At 48.4% G+C, this 16,978-nt stretch overlaps 1 protein-coding gene across 1 annotated transcript in view; it reads left to right on the forward strand.

Moving 5' to 3' along the window:
* pik3c2b (phosphatidylinositol-4-phosphate 3-kinase catalytic subunit type 2 beta) overlaps positions 1–16,978 on the forward strand; it is a 133,567-nt gene that overhangs the window by 78,578 nt on the left and 38,011 nt on the right. The window contains exons 15-18 of the mRNA XM_033042853.1: positions 4,961–5,103; positions 10,546–10,734; positions 11,265–11,358; positions 12,179–12,273. Coding sequence (XP_032898744.1) covers positions 4,961–5,103; positions 10,546–10,734; positions 11,265–11,358; positions 12,179–12,273 — 521 coding nt within the window. The remainder of the gene's footprint in view (positions 1–4,960; positions 5,104–10,545; positions 10,735–11,264; positions 11,359–12,178; positions 12,274–16,978) is intronic.

Raw genomic sequence — 16,978 nt, forward strand, 5'->3', positions numbered from 1 at the left:
ATATTGTGAGGCATAGATAGGGTGGACAGTCAGAACCTTTCCCCCAGCGTGGAAATGTCCAACACTAGAGGGTGTGAGGGGAAAAGTTCAATAGCGATGCGAGGGGTACGTTTTTTACACAGAGAGTGGTGGGAGCCTGGAAAGTATTGTGTTGGGGGAGGCAGATATGATAGTGGGTAGACAGTTGAATCCTTTCTCCCAGGGTGGAAGTGTCATTTGTTAATGTAAGTGGCTGACACGGGGAGAACGTACAAACTCCATACAGACAGCACCCCGTAGCAGGATCGAACCTGTGCCTCTGGCGCTGTGAGGCAGCAACTCTACCGCTGCGCCACCGTAATTGAAGGTCAGTAAATTGTACCTTGTTTGCAGGGAGTGGATGAGGAAGTGGAGTAACTTAGAACTAGTGTGAATGGGTGATTGATGGGGTTTTGCTTGGGCCTAACGGTCGGTTTCCATGCTAGATCTCTGAACTAAGCTAAACGTCAGAGCATTTTTGTGTCTATTTTCTAGGGGCTAGCAGCGTGCAACTTGGCTTCCCTCTTTGTCAATTTTGCAGCAGTGCCCACAAAGAGCTCTGACACATCCTTTTATTGAACGTAATCGCCAGCAAACAGTTACAGTAAGTGAAACTTGAGACAGAGCAGTTCTTGCATGCATTCAGCTTAAACTTCACGATGGCTCCGAATCAAATCAACTAAGACCTGGCACCAGACCCCACGCACACTCTCTCCACTCCAGGGTATGATGTGTGTGCCAATCTATTAAGGGGAAAGGAAAATAAGGGCATGATGGTGGTTGGGGGAGGGGGGGGGGTATGAAGGTTGAATCTTTTAAACCTGTTGCAGGGGCAAAATCTACTTTAAGCTTCGAGGAAACTAAAGGATTATGCAAGATTTGTTGAGAAAACATTTGTGAATTGGAGTGTACATTTCCCCATATGGGTCTGATAAAGCAGTCTGCTCGCAGTGACGATTCCTGGACTGCTGGCTTGGTCTCTCTCTGCCTTGTGTGCTGGCTGACGTGGCACTCGGTCCACAAGGAAGATCAGCTGCATCCTTTTAGGAAAGAAAGTTTAGCTTAGAGATACAGCGTGGAAGCAGGGCCCTTCGGCCCACCGAGTCCGAACTGACCAGCGATCCCCGCTCCCTAGCATTGTCCCACGCACAGTAATGCCCCTGTCCCACTTAGGAAACCTGAACGGAAACCTCTGGAGACTTTGCGCCCCACCCAAGGTTTCCGTGCGGTTCCCGGAGGTTTTTGTCAGTCTCCCTACCTGCTTCCACTGCCTGCAACCTCCAGCAACCACCTGCAACCTCCGGGAACCGCACGGAAACCTTGGGTGGGGCGCAAAGTCTCCAGAGGTTTCCGTTCAGGTTTCCTAAGTGGGACAGGGGCGTTATTAGGACAATTTACACATACACCAACCTGCGACCATTTACACATTAACCTGGGAGGAAACCGAAGATCTTGGAGAAACCCCAACACGGTCACGGGGAAAACGTACAAACTCCGTACCGACAGCGCCCGTAGTCGGGATCGAACCCGGGTCTCCGGCGCTGCAAGCGCTGTAAGGCAGCAACTCTACCGCTGCGCCACCTTGACCGCCCATTAAAGTATTTTACTTGAATCTGGACATTAATCTTGCACGAAACGCTATTCCCTTTATATCCTGTATCAGTACACTGTGGTCGGCTCGATTGTAATCATGTATTGTTTTTCCTCTAACTGGTCAGCAAGCAACAAAAATCTTTTCACTGTGCTCCTTTTCCGGTAGGCGGCGCGACTCTCGTCTGCAGCGGCCTCTGCAGTCCGTCTGCGTTTTTATTATTTTATGTCTATGTTTTAATGTAGTTTTTGTTATTTTTGTTGGGGTATGTGTGTGGGGGGGGTGGGGGTGGTGTGGGGGGGGTTGGGGGTAACTTTTAAATCTCTCCCTGCACGGGAGACCCGACCTTTTCTTTGTCGGGTCTCCGTTGTCGTTGGGGCTGCAACGAGGAGCGGCCTCCAACAGGAAGACCGGGGACTCCAGTGCCGACTACTCACCTCACCGTCGCGGAGCTGGCCGAGTCCAGAGCGGGTGGAGCTGTGGTGGACGCTGCTGCGACCCGACCCCCGGAGATTCGGTGGCTGCAACTGCGGGTTTGGCGGACGGCACCGGGAGCCCGCGGGTCCCTGGAGGGAGACCGCTTTTCAGGGCTCCCGCAACGGCGACTTCTCCCGCCCGAGTTGCGGGGTTGAAGAGCTCCTGGAGCGGGGCCTTACAGCACCGCCCCGCGCGGCTTGGAATGGCCGCGGGAATTTGCGAGCGCACGCCGGGGGCTCTAACACCAAGACCCGGTGTGCGACCTTGTATCACCCGGCGTGGTTTAATGGCCACGGGACAATCGCCATCGCCCGCCGGGGGCTTTGACTTTGACTCTGACATCGGGGGGGGGGGAGTGCAGTGGAGAGATAAGTTTTTTTGGCCTTCCATCACAGCAATGTGATGGATGTTTATGTAAAATATATTGTGTCTTGGGTCTATTTGTTTGTAATGTATGGCTGCAGAAACGGCATTTCGTTTGGACCTCAAGGGGTCCAAATGACAATAAATTGAATTGAATTGAATTGAATTGGTACACATGACGATAAACTAAACTAAACTAAAGAAGGGTCTTGACCAGAAACGTCACCTATTCCTTTCCTCCAGAGATGCCGTCTGACCCGCTGAGTTACTCCAGCTTTTTGTGTGTCAGCCTTAAAGTACTTTAGCTCCTTGTTTGGACTTTCCATTTTTAAAACATATACATATAAGATTGTTAAGGGCTTGGACACGCTAGAGGCAGGAAACATGTTCCCGATGTTGGGGGAGTCCAGAACCAGGGGCCACACAGTTTAAGAATAAGGAGTAAGCCATTTAGAACGGAGTCGAGGAAACACTTTTTCTCACAGGGAGTGGTGAGTCTGTGGAATTCTCTGCCTCAGAGTGCGGTGGAGGCAGGGTCTCTTGATGCTTTCAAGAGAGAGCTAGATAGGGCTCTTAAAAATAGCTGTCAGGGGATATGGGGAGAAGGCAGGAACGGGGTATTGATTGGGGATGATCAGCCATGATCACATTGAATGGCGGTGCTGGCTCGAGGGGCCGAATGGCCTACTCCTGCACCTATTGTCTATTGTCTAAAACAGCAAATTTGAATCAATCTGGAATCATGAACTAAGAACTGGAATCTTTTTTTTTTTTTTTGCAAAGTTAACTATTTCCATCACTTGCGTTCTGATTCATTGTGAACCTGATGTCGTCTGACCCAAATGACCTTCACTCATTGTATCATGCTGCAGTTTTATTCTGGTCACCATTGCTATAATATTATATTCATGTACAAGCTACTATTTACACTTGGGATTTCAATGCATGTCACAGGCTAAGACTGAATGAGTCGTGCAATGCTGGAACGACTGTCTTTGGAATGAGACTTCAAACTGAGGCGTCTTCTGATGACTTGGGTGAACATGAAAGATCTTATGGCACAATTCTTTTAGAGTTTAGAGATACAGAGCGGAAACAGGCCCTTGGTCCCACCGATTCCGCGCTGACCAGCGATCCCCGCACATTAACACTGTCCTACACATACTGGGGCCAACACTAGCACTACCCATCGCACGCACTAGGGACAGTTTAACCAAAGCTAATTAACCTACAAACCTTTGCGTCTTTGGAGTGTGGGAGGAAACTGGAACACCCGGAGGAAACCTAGAGAACCTACACACGGAGAACGTGCAAACTCCTTACGGTCAGCGTCCGTAGGCAGGATCGAACCTGGGTCTCTGGCGCTGTGAGGCAGCAACTCTACCGCTGCACTATTGCACTGCCTATTTCTTTTAAATGGATGAACTTACATAAAAACTTACATAGAAACATAGAACCATAGAAAATAGGTGCAGGAGGAGGCCATTCGGCCCTTCGAGCCAGCCATTCATTGTGATCATGGCTGATCGTCCCCAATCAATAACCTAAGATTACTTCCTGCAATCTTTCCAAAAAGTCCATCAAATCTTATTCGTTCATAATCCCGCTGTTGGAAGCAATTTCTCAATGGCTGGCCTGTGACCAAGGAGAAGGTCCTGGAGCAGAGGATTCTTGTTGTCAACTTGTATCTTACAGAGAGAGGGATGGCGTATCAGCTGTTGCACAGTTCTCATTGATTCTCAGCCTGCAAAAACACAAACATGCTGAAATACATCCAGCAACAACTAACCTTTGCTCTTGAGGCACACACACAGAGAACTCGTTCCAGGAGAGGAGGTCTGGCAGTTGCAACAATAGACATTTATTTGTCTTGAGCCTTGCATCTTCCCGCAGTTACGTTAGACTTGAATGTACTCTACCATACAGGGGATCTCCCTCTCAGCTATGGCTCTTTAGTTTCATTTAGTTCAGAGATACAGTGCAGAAACGGGCCCACAAAGTCCACGCTGACCAGTGATTCCCCATACACTGTCACTATTGTTCCCCATGTTGGGGGAGTCCAGAACCAGGGCCAGCGTTTAAAAATAAGGGGCAAGTCATTTAGAATGGAGTTGAGGAAACATCATTTCTCACAGAGAGTTGTGAGTCTGTGGAATTCTCTGCCTCAGAGGGAGGTGGAGGCCGGTTCTCTGGATACTTTCAAGGGAGAGCGAGATAGGGCTCCTGCAGATAACGGAGTCAGGGGATATGGGGAGAAAGGCAGGAACGGGGTACTGATTGTGGATGATCAGCCATGATCACATTGAATGGCGGTGCTGGCTCGAAGGGCCGAATGGCCTACTCCTGTACCTCTTGTCTATTGCCTATTGAAATCAACAGATCTGTGGATGCAGGTGGACAGACGACATTCCGTACCAGGACTTTCCTGCATTCTGATGGTTGGTTTGGATGTTTGACCACCGCTGTGGAGGTGGCTATTTTTCGGTGACCCCTGTGTCCTTTTATCCACAGATCGATTACCCGACCTCAGCGTTTGACGTCAAGTTCGTGACACCACCTCCGGCCGAATTCAGCCCCAAATACGAGTTCAGCAGCCTGGATAATACGTCGAGGAAACACCTGATGAAAGTGATGCAGAAGAAGTCGCTCTTCTGGTAAACGTTTATGATGATTACATGTTGACATTCCGTGAGGAAATGCTGTCGGATGTTGACTTTACCGGAGCACAACTCAGGGAGTCTCCGAAATATATGAAATGTGGAGTTTCTAGTGTTTGATGCACCCGCTTAAATATTTACAGAAAATTGCAGGAACAATACAATCGTGCGACCTATTTTAAGAATTGTTTATTCTGATTAAAATTAGATTCTTGTCTTGAAAGTTCTCCAAAGCTTATGATAAATAGATTAAAGTCATTTTTTTTTTTAGTCCCTCGAGGTTAAAACGGGAAATGCAGGAAGCAGTAACAAGGTTGTGCCGCATTCAGTGGAAAAGAAGCAAGGGAGGAACAGTGGCGCAGCAGTAGAGTTGCCGTGGGGCCTGTCCCACTTACGCGACTTTTCCGGCGACTGCCGGCACCCGTCATAGGTTGCTGCAGGTCGCCGAAAATGTTCAACATTGTTGAAAATCCAGCGGCGACCAGAACAGGGTACGACTCTTTGGGCGACTACTCACGACCATTCAGGCTTCACCCCGCGACATGTCGCCAGGGTGTCGCCTGTATGGAACATAGAAAAATAGGTGCACGAGAAGGCCATTCGGCCCTTCGAGCCAGCCAGTGGTATGGTCGTGAGCCGTCTCCTCAGTCGCCCAAAGAGTCGTAGCGTCTTTCTGGTCACCGCTGGATTTTCAACACGCTGAACATTTTCGGCGGCCTATGATGGGTGCCGGCGGTCGCCGAAAAAGTCGCGTAAGTGGGATAGGCCCTTGTCTCACAGCGACAGAGTCCCGGGTTCGATCCTGACTACGGGTGCTGCCTGTACGGAGTTTGTATGTTCTCACCCTGACCTGGTGGGTTTTCTCCGGGATCTCCAGATTCCTCCCACACTCCAAAGACGTACAGTTTTGTAGGTTAATTGGGATTGGTATAATTGTACATCGTCCCATGTGTGTGTATAGGATAGTTAGTGTACAAGGATCGCTGGACGGCACGGACTCAGTGGGCCGAAGCGTCCGTTTCCAGGCTGTATCTCTAAACTAAACTAAAGAGTTTACACAATGTGTTGATGCTTTTTAATTGGAAAGCTTTTGTTGCGTGCTAACCAGTCAGCGGAAACACAATACATAATTACAATCGAGACATCCGCCGTGTACAGATACAGGATAACGTGAATAGAAACATAGAAAATAGGTGCAGGCCATTCGGCCCTTCGAGCCTGCACCGCCATTCAATATGATCATGGCTGATCATCCAACTCAGTATCCTGTACCTCCTTCTGTCCATACCCCCTGATCCCTTTAGCCACAAGGGCCAGGTGTGCAACATTGAGTGCATGATTAACTCCAGTAAAGTCCAAACAAAGATAGCCCGAGGGTCTCCAATGAGGTATATGGCAGCTCAGGGCCACTTTCGATTTGGTGATCGGATGGTGCATTTCCTGATAACAGCCGGGAAGAAACTCCCTGAATCTGGAGCTGTGTGTTTTCACACTTCTGTACCACTCGCACTATGGGAGAGGGGGGGGAAGAGGGAGTGGCTGGGGTGCGACTCGTCCTTTTCTGTGCAATTTAGTTTTTGGCAAGTTGTTTGTCACATGCATTAACCATCAGGTAGTCAATAGACAATAGGTGCAGGAGTAGGCCATTCGGCCCTTCGAGCCAGCACCGCCATTCAATGTGATCATGGCTGATCATCCACAATCAGTACCCCGTTCCTGCCTTCTCCCCATATCCCCTGACTCTGCTATCTTTAATAATAACAATAATAATAATAATAAATACTTTATTGATCCCCTCAGGGAAATTCAGACAATTTGTCTTTAAGAGCCCTATCTAGCTCCCTCTTGAAAGTATCCAGGGAACCGGCCTCCACCGCCATCTGAGGCAGAGAATTCCACAGACTCACCACTCTCTGTGTGGAAAAAGTGTTTCCTCGTCTCCGTTGTAAATGACTTGCCTCTTATTCTTAAACTGTGGCCCCTGGTTCTGGACTCCCCCCACATGTTTCCTGCCCCTAGCATGTCCAAACCCTTTATAATCTTATATGTTTCAATAAGATACCCTCTCATCCTTCTAAACTCCAGAGTGTACAAGCCCAGCCGCTCCATTCTCTCAGCATATGACAGTCCCGCCATCCCGGGAATTAACCTTGTAATCCTACGCTGCACTCCCTCGATAGCAAGAATGTCCTTCCTCAAATTAGGGGACCAAAACTGCACAAAGTAAACCTTGGGCCGATTACACACGTCATTTTAACAGAGATCAAATGGCTAAAGAGACTCACTGAACCAGTGACTGGGATCAGGTGTACATGCAGTGGCCCCATGGGCTGTAATTGGATCGTGCTCTAATATGGTCAAGGAAGCAGTGATCTAATAACTGCTGGCAGATAGGGGAGAGAATAACAATGAAGGACAAGACATCTGAGCAATTGAGCAACTGCCCAGCTCACCGCTCGCCAGCTGTGTTCCTCCCCACCTACTCTTGCATGTATGTTAAACGCCACGGTTGTAAAATGAAATTGATTGAACGGCATATTCTCCTTCCACGTCCTCGGGATGTCCTGAAGCAACACGCAACCAGTGAGGTGCAGTGTCGGTTGTAAGCCAGAAATAATGGGGAGAGACATGGCCATTCACCAGAGACAGAATGGAATCAAGTGTCGATATACGCAGGGGTGGCACAGATGGTAGAGCTGCTGCCTCTCAGCGCCAGAGAACCAACCGGGTTCAACCCTGACCTCGGGTGCTGCCTTTGTCATAAGTATCTTGTTCTCGGAGCAGAATTGGGCCATTCAGCCCATCAAGTCTACTCTGCCATACAATCATGGCTGATCGATCTCTCCCTCCCAACCCCATTCCTGCCTTCTCCCCCCTAACCCCTTACTGATCAAGAATCCATCAATCTCCTCCTTAAAAATATCCATTGATGACCTCCGCAGCCTTCTGTGGCAATGAATTCCACAGAATCACCACTCTCTGACAAAATAAATTCCTCCTCATCTCCTTTGTGAAGGTACATCCTTGCACTGCAGAGGATGGCGTACCTATGACATGAGAAGTCGGAGCTCTTAATGAATCCAGCCTTGTGCATACAAATCACAAGGAAACGAGAGATGTTGAGCAGGGTTGGGATTGTGGAGGAAGGAAGTACAGATGCTGGTTTACACTGAAGGTAGACACAAAATGCTGGAGTAACTCAGCGAGACAGGCAGCATCTCTGGAGAGTAGGAATGGGTGACGTTTCGACATTCGAAACGTCACCCATTCCTTCTCTCCAGAGATGCTGCCTGTCCCGCAGACTTCTTCCAGTATTTTGAGTCTTTTTGGGATTGTGGAAATGGATTCCCAAAGAAAACGTAGTGGCGGCAAAAAGCATAGATATCTTCAGGAATGGTATCGGGAAGATGAAGACTGGAGAGGCTGGAGCAGCGGGGAAGCACAATTATGATGCCTGTGTTGACATAATCTTGCACAAACCACACCACTTACACTTAAAACGTCAGTGTACCAGTGATTGTTGTCGATGTATACAGGGGAGTTAAGTGTATGTTGTTCTAGCTCAGTGTTGACACTGCCCTCCAGGGTAGAAGATAACTTTGTGGAAGACACCACCCTCTAGTGGGGAAGATGATCATGCCCGATTTGTGCGGGAAGGGACTGCAGTTGCTGGTTTACACTGAAGGCCGACACAGCAGCGCTGGAGTAACTCAGCGGGACGGGCAACATCTCCGGAGAGAAGGAATGGGTGAGGGTTCATCACCCGAAACGTCACCCATTCCTTCTCACCAGAGATCTCACGGTGGCGCAGCGGTAGAGTTGCTGCCTTACAGCGAATGCAGCGCCGGAGACCCGGGTTCGATCCCGTCTACGGGTTCTGTCTGCGCTAATGGCCCTGTCCCACGGTACCCGTTCATTCCAAAAGCGCTCCTGAGTTAACAAAAAAAAAAATCAAACTCGTGGTAAGCATGGAGAATGAACGTAGCGGGTACGTCGGAGCTCGGGGACGTCTCTTAGCGGCTCGTAACGCTAACGGCAGTTACTCGGGAAGACTCGCTAACGGCAGGTAAGCTCGGGAAGACTCGTGAAGAATTTTTCAACATGTTGAAAAATGTCCACGAGAGCCTCGAGTACCGACGAGCAGCCATTACCGTAAATCTCCCGAGTTCGAATCAGGGCAAACTCGGTAGAACTCTTGGAATGAACTCGTACCGTGGGACAGGGGCTATACGTTTGTGCGTTCACCCCGTGACCTGCGTGGGCTTTTTCCGAGATCTTCAGTTTCCTCCCACACTCGAAAGGCGTACAGGTTTGTAGGTTAATTGGCTTGGTAAATGTAAAATTTGTCTCTAGTGGGTAAATGTGCGTGGATCGCTGGTCGGCGCGGACCCAGCGGGCCGAAGGAACTGTTTCGGCGCTTCATCTCTGAACTGAACTAAACTAAAAGATGCTGCCTGTCCCGCTGAGCTACTCCAACAATTTTGTATCGATCGACTGTGCCTGATTTAATGGGACCTGATTTTTTTTTTTTAATTTTTAAATATAAATAATTCCAATCGGCAAAAAAGCATAAGTACACCAGGACACGTTAGAGGGCAAAATACTATTGATCAGATTAGTAGATTATGGTGTTTTATTTTGGCATTCTTTTTTGATTATTCGGTTACTTGAGACCGTGTATTTTTTTTTCTTTGCTATCTTCTAAGTTCTTTATTTCTGGGATGATTTCAACTTCTATTTCCACAGTACAAAATTTAAAAAAAATCTGATAATTGCTTAATATTATTTAATAATTGTTTACTAATCGTTCTTTTATAATTATTTGCATTTTGTGGACAAGAATAGTCTTGAAAAACCTACATCTTGTTGCCCTGTCAACCTTTAGTCAGCAAGTTTTAAAACTCACTCATGCAACTGGAGTCACACACAGGTCAGTGAGCTGGAGTGTCAAGTTCTCTTTAAAGGATGAATGGGCTTTAATGGCAGCGTAGATGCTTTCATGGTCCCAACATTTTGCACGGGTTCATGTTGGTGCCTCACTCGGTGTGATCCATGCCTGAGTGCTTCTCGCAATGAGCCTGTCCTCGACTCTCAGCAGACCCATCTCGGGTGTCATGCCTGTTCTCTGGTTGCCCTGAGGCTATCTACATCCAGATGGCCTTCCGCAAATCTGTGTGGGAAGGAACTGCAGATGCTGGTTTAAACCGAAGATAGTCACAAAAAGCTGGAGTAGCTCAGTGGGACGGGCAGCATTTTGTGTCTATCTGCAATAACTCTTGTTGTGTCCTCGATGTCTGCTGCTGATTACTGATCCCTGTGTTTCTCTTCACCCACTCTTCCGTTCTCTCTCTCCCCTTCTCTCCCCCTTCTCTCCCCCTTCTCTCCCCCTCTCTCCCCCCTCTCTCCCCTCTCTCTCTCTCCCGCTCTCTCCCCCTCTAGGCTGACTGAAGCAGACAAGAAGTTGTTGTGGGAGAAGAGATACTACTGTCATTCGGAATGCAGCTGCCTGCCGATGGTGCTCGCCAGCGCCCCCAGCTGGGAGTGGACGTCCCTGCCCGACATCTACACCTTGGTCAGACAATGGAACTGCCTTGGTCACCTTGACGCATTAGGGTTGCTCCATGCTGCGTAAGTACTCGAGCTGTAGGGGGCAGCACGCTGGCGCAGCGGTAGAGCTGCTGCCTCGCAGCGCCAGAGACCCCGGTTCGATCCCGACCACGGGCGCTGTCTGTACGGAGTTTGTACGTTCTCCCCGTGACCGCGTGGGTTTCCCCCCCCCCCCCCCCCCCGGATGCTCCAGTTTCCTCCCACACTCCAAAGACGTACAGGGGGTTTGTAGGTTAAGTGGCTTCTGCAAAGTAAACTGTCCCCAGTGCGTGTAGGATAGCGCCAGTGAACGGGGTGATCCTGGTTGGCATGGACTCGATGGGCCGAAGGGTGAATCTCTAAAGTCCATTACTACTGTGTGAAATAAGTGCTTCATGATTCAGCCCCTCGATAACTTTTATATAATTCAAAATTCTATCTCTCCCTCCCAACCCCATTCTCCTGCCTTCTCCACATAACCACTGACACGTACGTACTAATCAAGCATCTTAAGAGCGACTCTGTGTTAAATCAGTGCGATACAGTGTTGACTCCTTGACTGTTTTCCCCAGGTTTCCTGATCAGGAGCTTCGTCGCACAGCAGTACAGTGGATGGACACCGTGTCCACGTCTGAACTCGTGGATTTTCTTCCTCAGTTAGTACAAGTGAGTACCTGAAACTTCAGCCTGGAAATCTGTCTAAAACTTACTTGTCAAATTCTGTTGATCTATTCCGGCATTGCAACTGTGAAGGAAGTCAAGACAAGTCACATTTATTTATATAGCACATTTAAAAAAACAACTCTCGTTGGCCAAAGTGCTTTCCATTTGTTATAAGAATAGTATAAACAAACAAACTACATACATATATACATATAGCCCTCGCTCAGTGGACGTCAGGAAAGGCTTGGGAGTATAGATAAGATTTTAGTCTTGACTTAAAGGAGTCGATGGAGGGGGCAGTTCTGATGGGAAGGGGGATGCAGCTGTTCCACAGTCTAGGAGCTGCAACCGCAAAGGCACGGTCGACCCTAAGCTTATGCCTAGACCGCGGGATATTCAGCTCCCGGAAGGAAGGAACTGCAGATGCTGGTTTGAACCAAAGATAGAGATACGGGGAGAAGGCAGGCACGGGTTATTGATAGGGGACATGATCAGCCATGATCACAATGAATGGCGGTGCTGGCTCGAAGGGCCGAATAATAATAATAATAATAAATTTTATTTAATGGGCGCCTTTCAGACATCTCAAGGACACCTTACATAGTAATCGGAATAACATATAATCGGAATATAACAAGTAATAATAACATCACAGAGACACAAATTAAAAACAGAATTCAATCCAAAAACAGAAAATCAAAAACACAGTGTGCACCTGCACCTATTTTCTATGTTTCTATGATCTCCAGGCCATGATTGTAATGCAGGCACCGAACAAGTCCTTCTGAAGAGGTTCTGAGGTCTGTGCTTTTGTATCCTATAGGCCCTGAAGTTTGAGTGTTACCTGGACAGCCACCTGGTGCGATTCCTGCTGCGGAGAGCCATCTGTGACGTGAAGATCGCTCATTGCCTCTACTGGTGCGTAAGTTGAATGTCTCATGCAAGCCGCAGCATTTTGATCGGAGTTGATACAAGCGCAGAGACATCTACTTTTTAGTTTAGGCAAGAACTACAGATGCTGGTTTAAATCAAAGGTAGACACAAAATGCTGGAGTAACTCAGCGGGACAGGCAGCATCTCTGTAGAGAAGGAATGGGTGACGTTTCGGGTGACGTTTCGACCCGAAACGTCACCCATTCCTTCTCTCCAGAGATGCTGCCTGACCCGCTGAGTTACTCCAGCATTTTGTGTCTACCTTTAGTTTCGTTTAGAGGTACAGCGCGGAAACAGGCCCTTCGGCCCACCGATTCCACGCCGACCAGCGATCCCCCGCACATCAACACCATCCTGCACACACTAGGGGCGAATTACATTTATACCAAGCCAATTAACCAACAAACCTGTCCGTCTTTGGAGTGTGGGAGGATTCCACAACCAGGGGCCACAGTTTAAGAATAAGGAGTAAGCCATTTAGAATGAAGACGAGGAAACACTTTTCTCGCAGAGAGTGGCGAGTCTGTGGAATTCTCTGCCTCAGAGGGCGGTGGAGGCAGGTTCTCTGGATGCTTTCAAGAGAGAGCTAGATAGGGCTCTTAAAAATAGCGGAGTCAGGCGATATGGGGAGAAGGCAGGAACGGGGTACTGATTGGGGATGATCAGCCATGATCCCATTGAATGGCAGTGCTGGCTCGAAGGGCCAAATGGCCTACTCCTGCACCTATTGTCTATCTCGGAGAAAACGCATGCAGGTCACGGAGAGAGCGTACAAACTCTGTGCAGGCAAGCACCGGTAGTCAGGATCGAACCCGGATCTCTGGCGCTGTAAGGCAGTAGCTCTACCGCCTTGCAGTTTGGTTGCGACAGGACTGAGACTTTAGCGATACCTTGTTTCCACGCTGTATCTTTCTAAACTCTAAACAAATGACGGTGTGTCTATGGTAGAGGAAGAGATTGAGACAGGTCCTGCCACATACAAGTGACATTTGGACAGGTACATAGATAGGCAAGATTTCGAGGGGTATGATTGAAATGGGGGTAAATGGGGCCAGGGTAGATGGAATCTGATCGGTATGGATGGGTTGAGTTGCAGGACTTGTTTCCGTGGTACATTGATTTTGATCAGAACTCTCTCTCAGACTGAACTTCTCATTTCCATCCATTCTGCTTTAACCAACATCTGTGCCCCAGCTGCCAATGGCCGACGTTGCCGGTCAGCGGTGGGCCAGTGCTTTGCCAAACTGGTAGTACCTCATAAATTCCCGAAATGGTTGGGAATCTTGAGAGCCGGCTGGATATCTGAGTAATGAATTGGCAGCATCAAGACCACATCCAGGCCGCGTTAGGTGCTCCCAAGGATTTTGTGTGTGATTCCTTTCCCACCACCACAGATTTTTCAGGGTTTTTTTAAAGAGATACACCACAGAAACTGGCCCATCAGCCCACCGAGTCCGTGCCGACCATTGATCCCCCTGCACTCACTTAACACTATCAATAGGTGCAGGAGTAGGCCATTCGACCCTTCGAGCCATCACTGCCATTCAAACCCACATGGGTCAAACTCTGTACAGACAGCACCCATAGTTGGGATCGAACCCGGGTCTCCGGCACTGCATTCGCTGTAAGGCAGCAACTCTACCCGTGACCGCCCCACACTCCAAAGACGCGCAGGTTTGTAGGTTCATTGGCTTGGGTTTGTATACTTGGTATAAGTGTGTTTTGCCGCCAGTATGTGTAGGATAGTGTTCATGTGCGGGGGTCGGTGCGGACTCGGTGGGCTGAAGGGCCTGTTTCCACGCTGTATCTCAAAACTAAAAGAATGAAACGTTTTTATCGATTTTTAATAGACGTTTAAGAAGAATGGTTTAACCGGTTTTGCTGGTGTTCCAGAATGTAATCAGCTCGGGCTATTTTCAATGCAACCTTCCTGTCTGAGCTTGCACAAATTACAGTGGAAAATAGTTCCGCACTCCAAAGACGTACAGGTTTGTAGGTCAATTGGCTTTGGTAAAATTGTTAATTGTCCTGAGGGTGTAGGATAGTGTTAGTGTGCGAAGTGTATCTGTGATAGTGTATCTGTGCTGTATCTCTAAACTAAAAGGTGCTGTTTGATATTTTTCCTCCTGCATGTTGACTTTAATGATAAGGGACTTCAGGTATAAATGGTGTTTACCAAGTTTCCACAAGAACCATTTTATTCTTGCCATCATGCAGTAGTATCTCATGAAATTTTAAACTGACACCCCATCTGCCATCATGGACGTGTGTGAAAATGTCCACGGCAGTCTTTCAAAGTTGACGAGAGATTTCTCATCGCATCCTGGCTCCTATATAACCCCAAGACATAATCACTCACACAAATCGTTTTTGAAGCCAAACTATTGCAAAAGCTGGTATTTTATCAAATGTCTTGACAAGACTCAGCAAGTCAGATGGTGACTATGGAGGGATAACTGAGGTTAAAGTTTCAGGTAATCTTGTTCTGGTTTTGGAGATACAATGTGGAAACAGGCCCTTCGGCCCACCGAGTCCGTGCCGACCAACGATCAACCGTACACTAGTTGTTTAAGAAGAAACTGCAGATGCTGGAAAAATGGAAAGTAGACAAAAAATGCTGGAGAAACTCAGCGGGTGAGGCAGCATCTATGGAGCGAAGGAATAGGTGACGTTTCAGGTCGAGACCCATCTTCAGACTGATGTGAGGGGGGGGGGGGGGGGGAAGAAGAAAGGAAGATGCGGAGATTGTGGGAGAGCTGGGAAGGAGAAGGAGGGAGAAAGCAAGGACTACCTGAAATTGGAGGTCAAGGTTGGGGTGTAAACTACCCAAGCAAAATATGAGGTGCTCCTCCTCCAATTTGCGGTGGGACTCACTCTGGCCATGGAGGAGGCCCAGGACAGAAAGGTCGGATTCAGAATGTGAGGGGGAGTTGAAGTGCTGAGCCACTGGGAGATTAGGTTAGTTAATGCGAACTGTGCGGAGGTGTTGGGCGAAGCGATCGCTAAGCCTGCGCTTGGTCTAACACGTACACTAGTTCGCTATTCTCCCACTTTTGCATCCTACACACTGGGGACAATTTACAGAAGCCGATTAACCTACAAACCTTCACGTCTTTGGAACGTGGAACAAAACTGGAGCGCCCGGAGAAAACCCACGCGGCCACAGGGAAAACGTGCAAACTCCATACAGACAGCGGCCGTAGTCAGGATCAAGCCTGGGTCTCTGGCACTGTGAGGCAGCAACATTATCGCTGCACCACTGTACCTCTGGATAAAATGAATCATTTAATTTCACTTACTGATATGAGATAGAGAAGGGAATCATAGACCAGGTAAAGTTGGCATTAGAGATGATAAAAATGTTAAATTCTACATACGGAGTCAAGGGGATATGGGGAGAAGGCAGGAACGGGGTACTGATTGTGGATGATCAGCCATGATCACATTGAATGGCGGTGCTGGCTCAAAGGGCCGAATGGCCGACTCCTGCACCTTTTATCTATTGCCTATAAGAGCGGGAAGCAGCTTTGATACAGTCATCAATGTCCTGCATCTGTCTCCTCCCTAGAAAAGCTGGCTTTTGCTAACAGAAACATGACTAAGAATCCCAGCCCTTGGAGCTGATGTATTAAATGGACTGGCAGACAATTCCACCCTGCCCCTGATTGCCTCTGGCGATATCACTGTGAATCCACCCACAGAATAAACAAAGTCATCGTGTGGAGGAAGGAACTGCAGATGCTGGTTTACACCGAAGATAGACACAAAATGCTGGAGTATCTCAGCGGGTCTGGCAGCATCTCTGGAGAAAAGGAAAAGGGGGGATGTTTTGGGTCGGAGCCCTTCTTGAGACTCGCTTTGGTGTGGAGTCCAAGTGTTCCAAATGATTGCCAGTCCAAGGATTGTTGTCGGGGACGACAAAGTCCCACGGCAACACACTTCAGTTGTAAAGTCAAACTGGCCTTGTCTTCAAATGGAAATATCTATTCCAAGTCGACCTTATCAATCTTTACTTTTTAGACTTGAGAGAGACAGCTTGTATTCACTGGAGTTTAGAAGGATGAGGGGGTTCTTATAGAAACGTATAAAATTACAAAAGGACTGGACAAGCTAGATGCAGGAAAAATGTTCCCAATGTTGGGCGAGTCCAGAACCAGGGGCCACAGTCTTAGAATAAAGGGGAGGTCATTTAAGACTGAGGTGAGAAAAAAAAAATTTTCACCCAGAGAGTTATGGAATTTGTGGAATTCCCTGCCACAGAGGGCAGTGGAGGCCAAGTCACTGGATGGATTTAAGAGAGAGTTAGAACTTTAGGGGCTAGTGGAGTCAAGGGATATGGGGAGAAGGCAGGCACGGGTTATTGATAGGGGACGATCAGCCATGATCACAATGAATGGCTCGAAGGGCCGAATGGCCTCCTCCTGCACCTATTTTCTACAGCGTGGAAACACACTCGTTGGCCCACCGAGTCCCCGCTGACCAGTGCTCACCGCGTATACCAGCTCTATCCTACACACTAGGGGCGATTTACACAAGCCAATTAACTTAGACCTGTATGTCTTTGGAGTGTGGGAGGAAATCAGAGCACCTGGAGAAAACCCATGTGGTCACAGGGAGAACGTACAAACCCCGTACAGACAGCACCCCGTAGTCAGGATCGAACCCTGGACTCTGACGCTGTAAGGCAGCA

This window comes from Amblyraja radiata, chromosome 24 (genome assembly GCF_010909765.2).
Source record: "Amblyraja radiata isolate CabotCenter1 chromosome 24, sAmbRad1.1.pri, whole genome shotgun sequence".
Lineage (NCBI taxonomy): Eukaryota > Metazoa > Chordata > Chondrichthyes > Rajiformes > Rajidae > Amblyraja > Amblyraja radiata.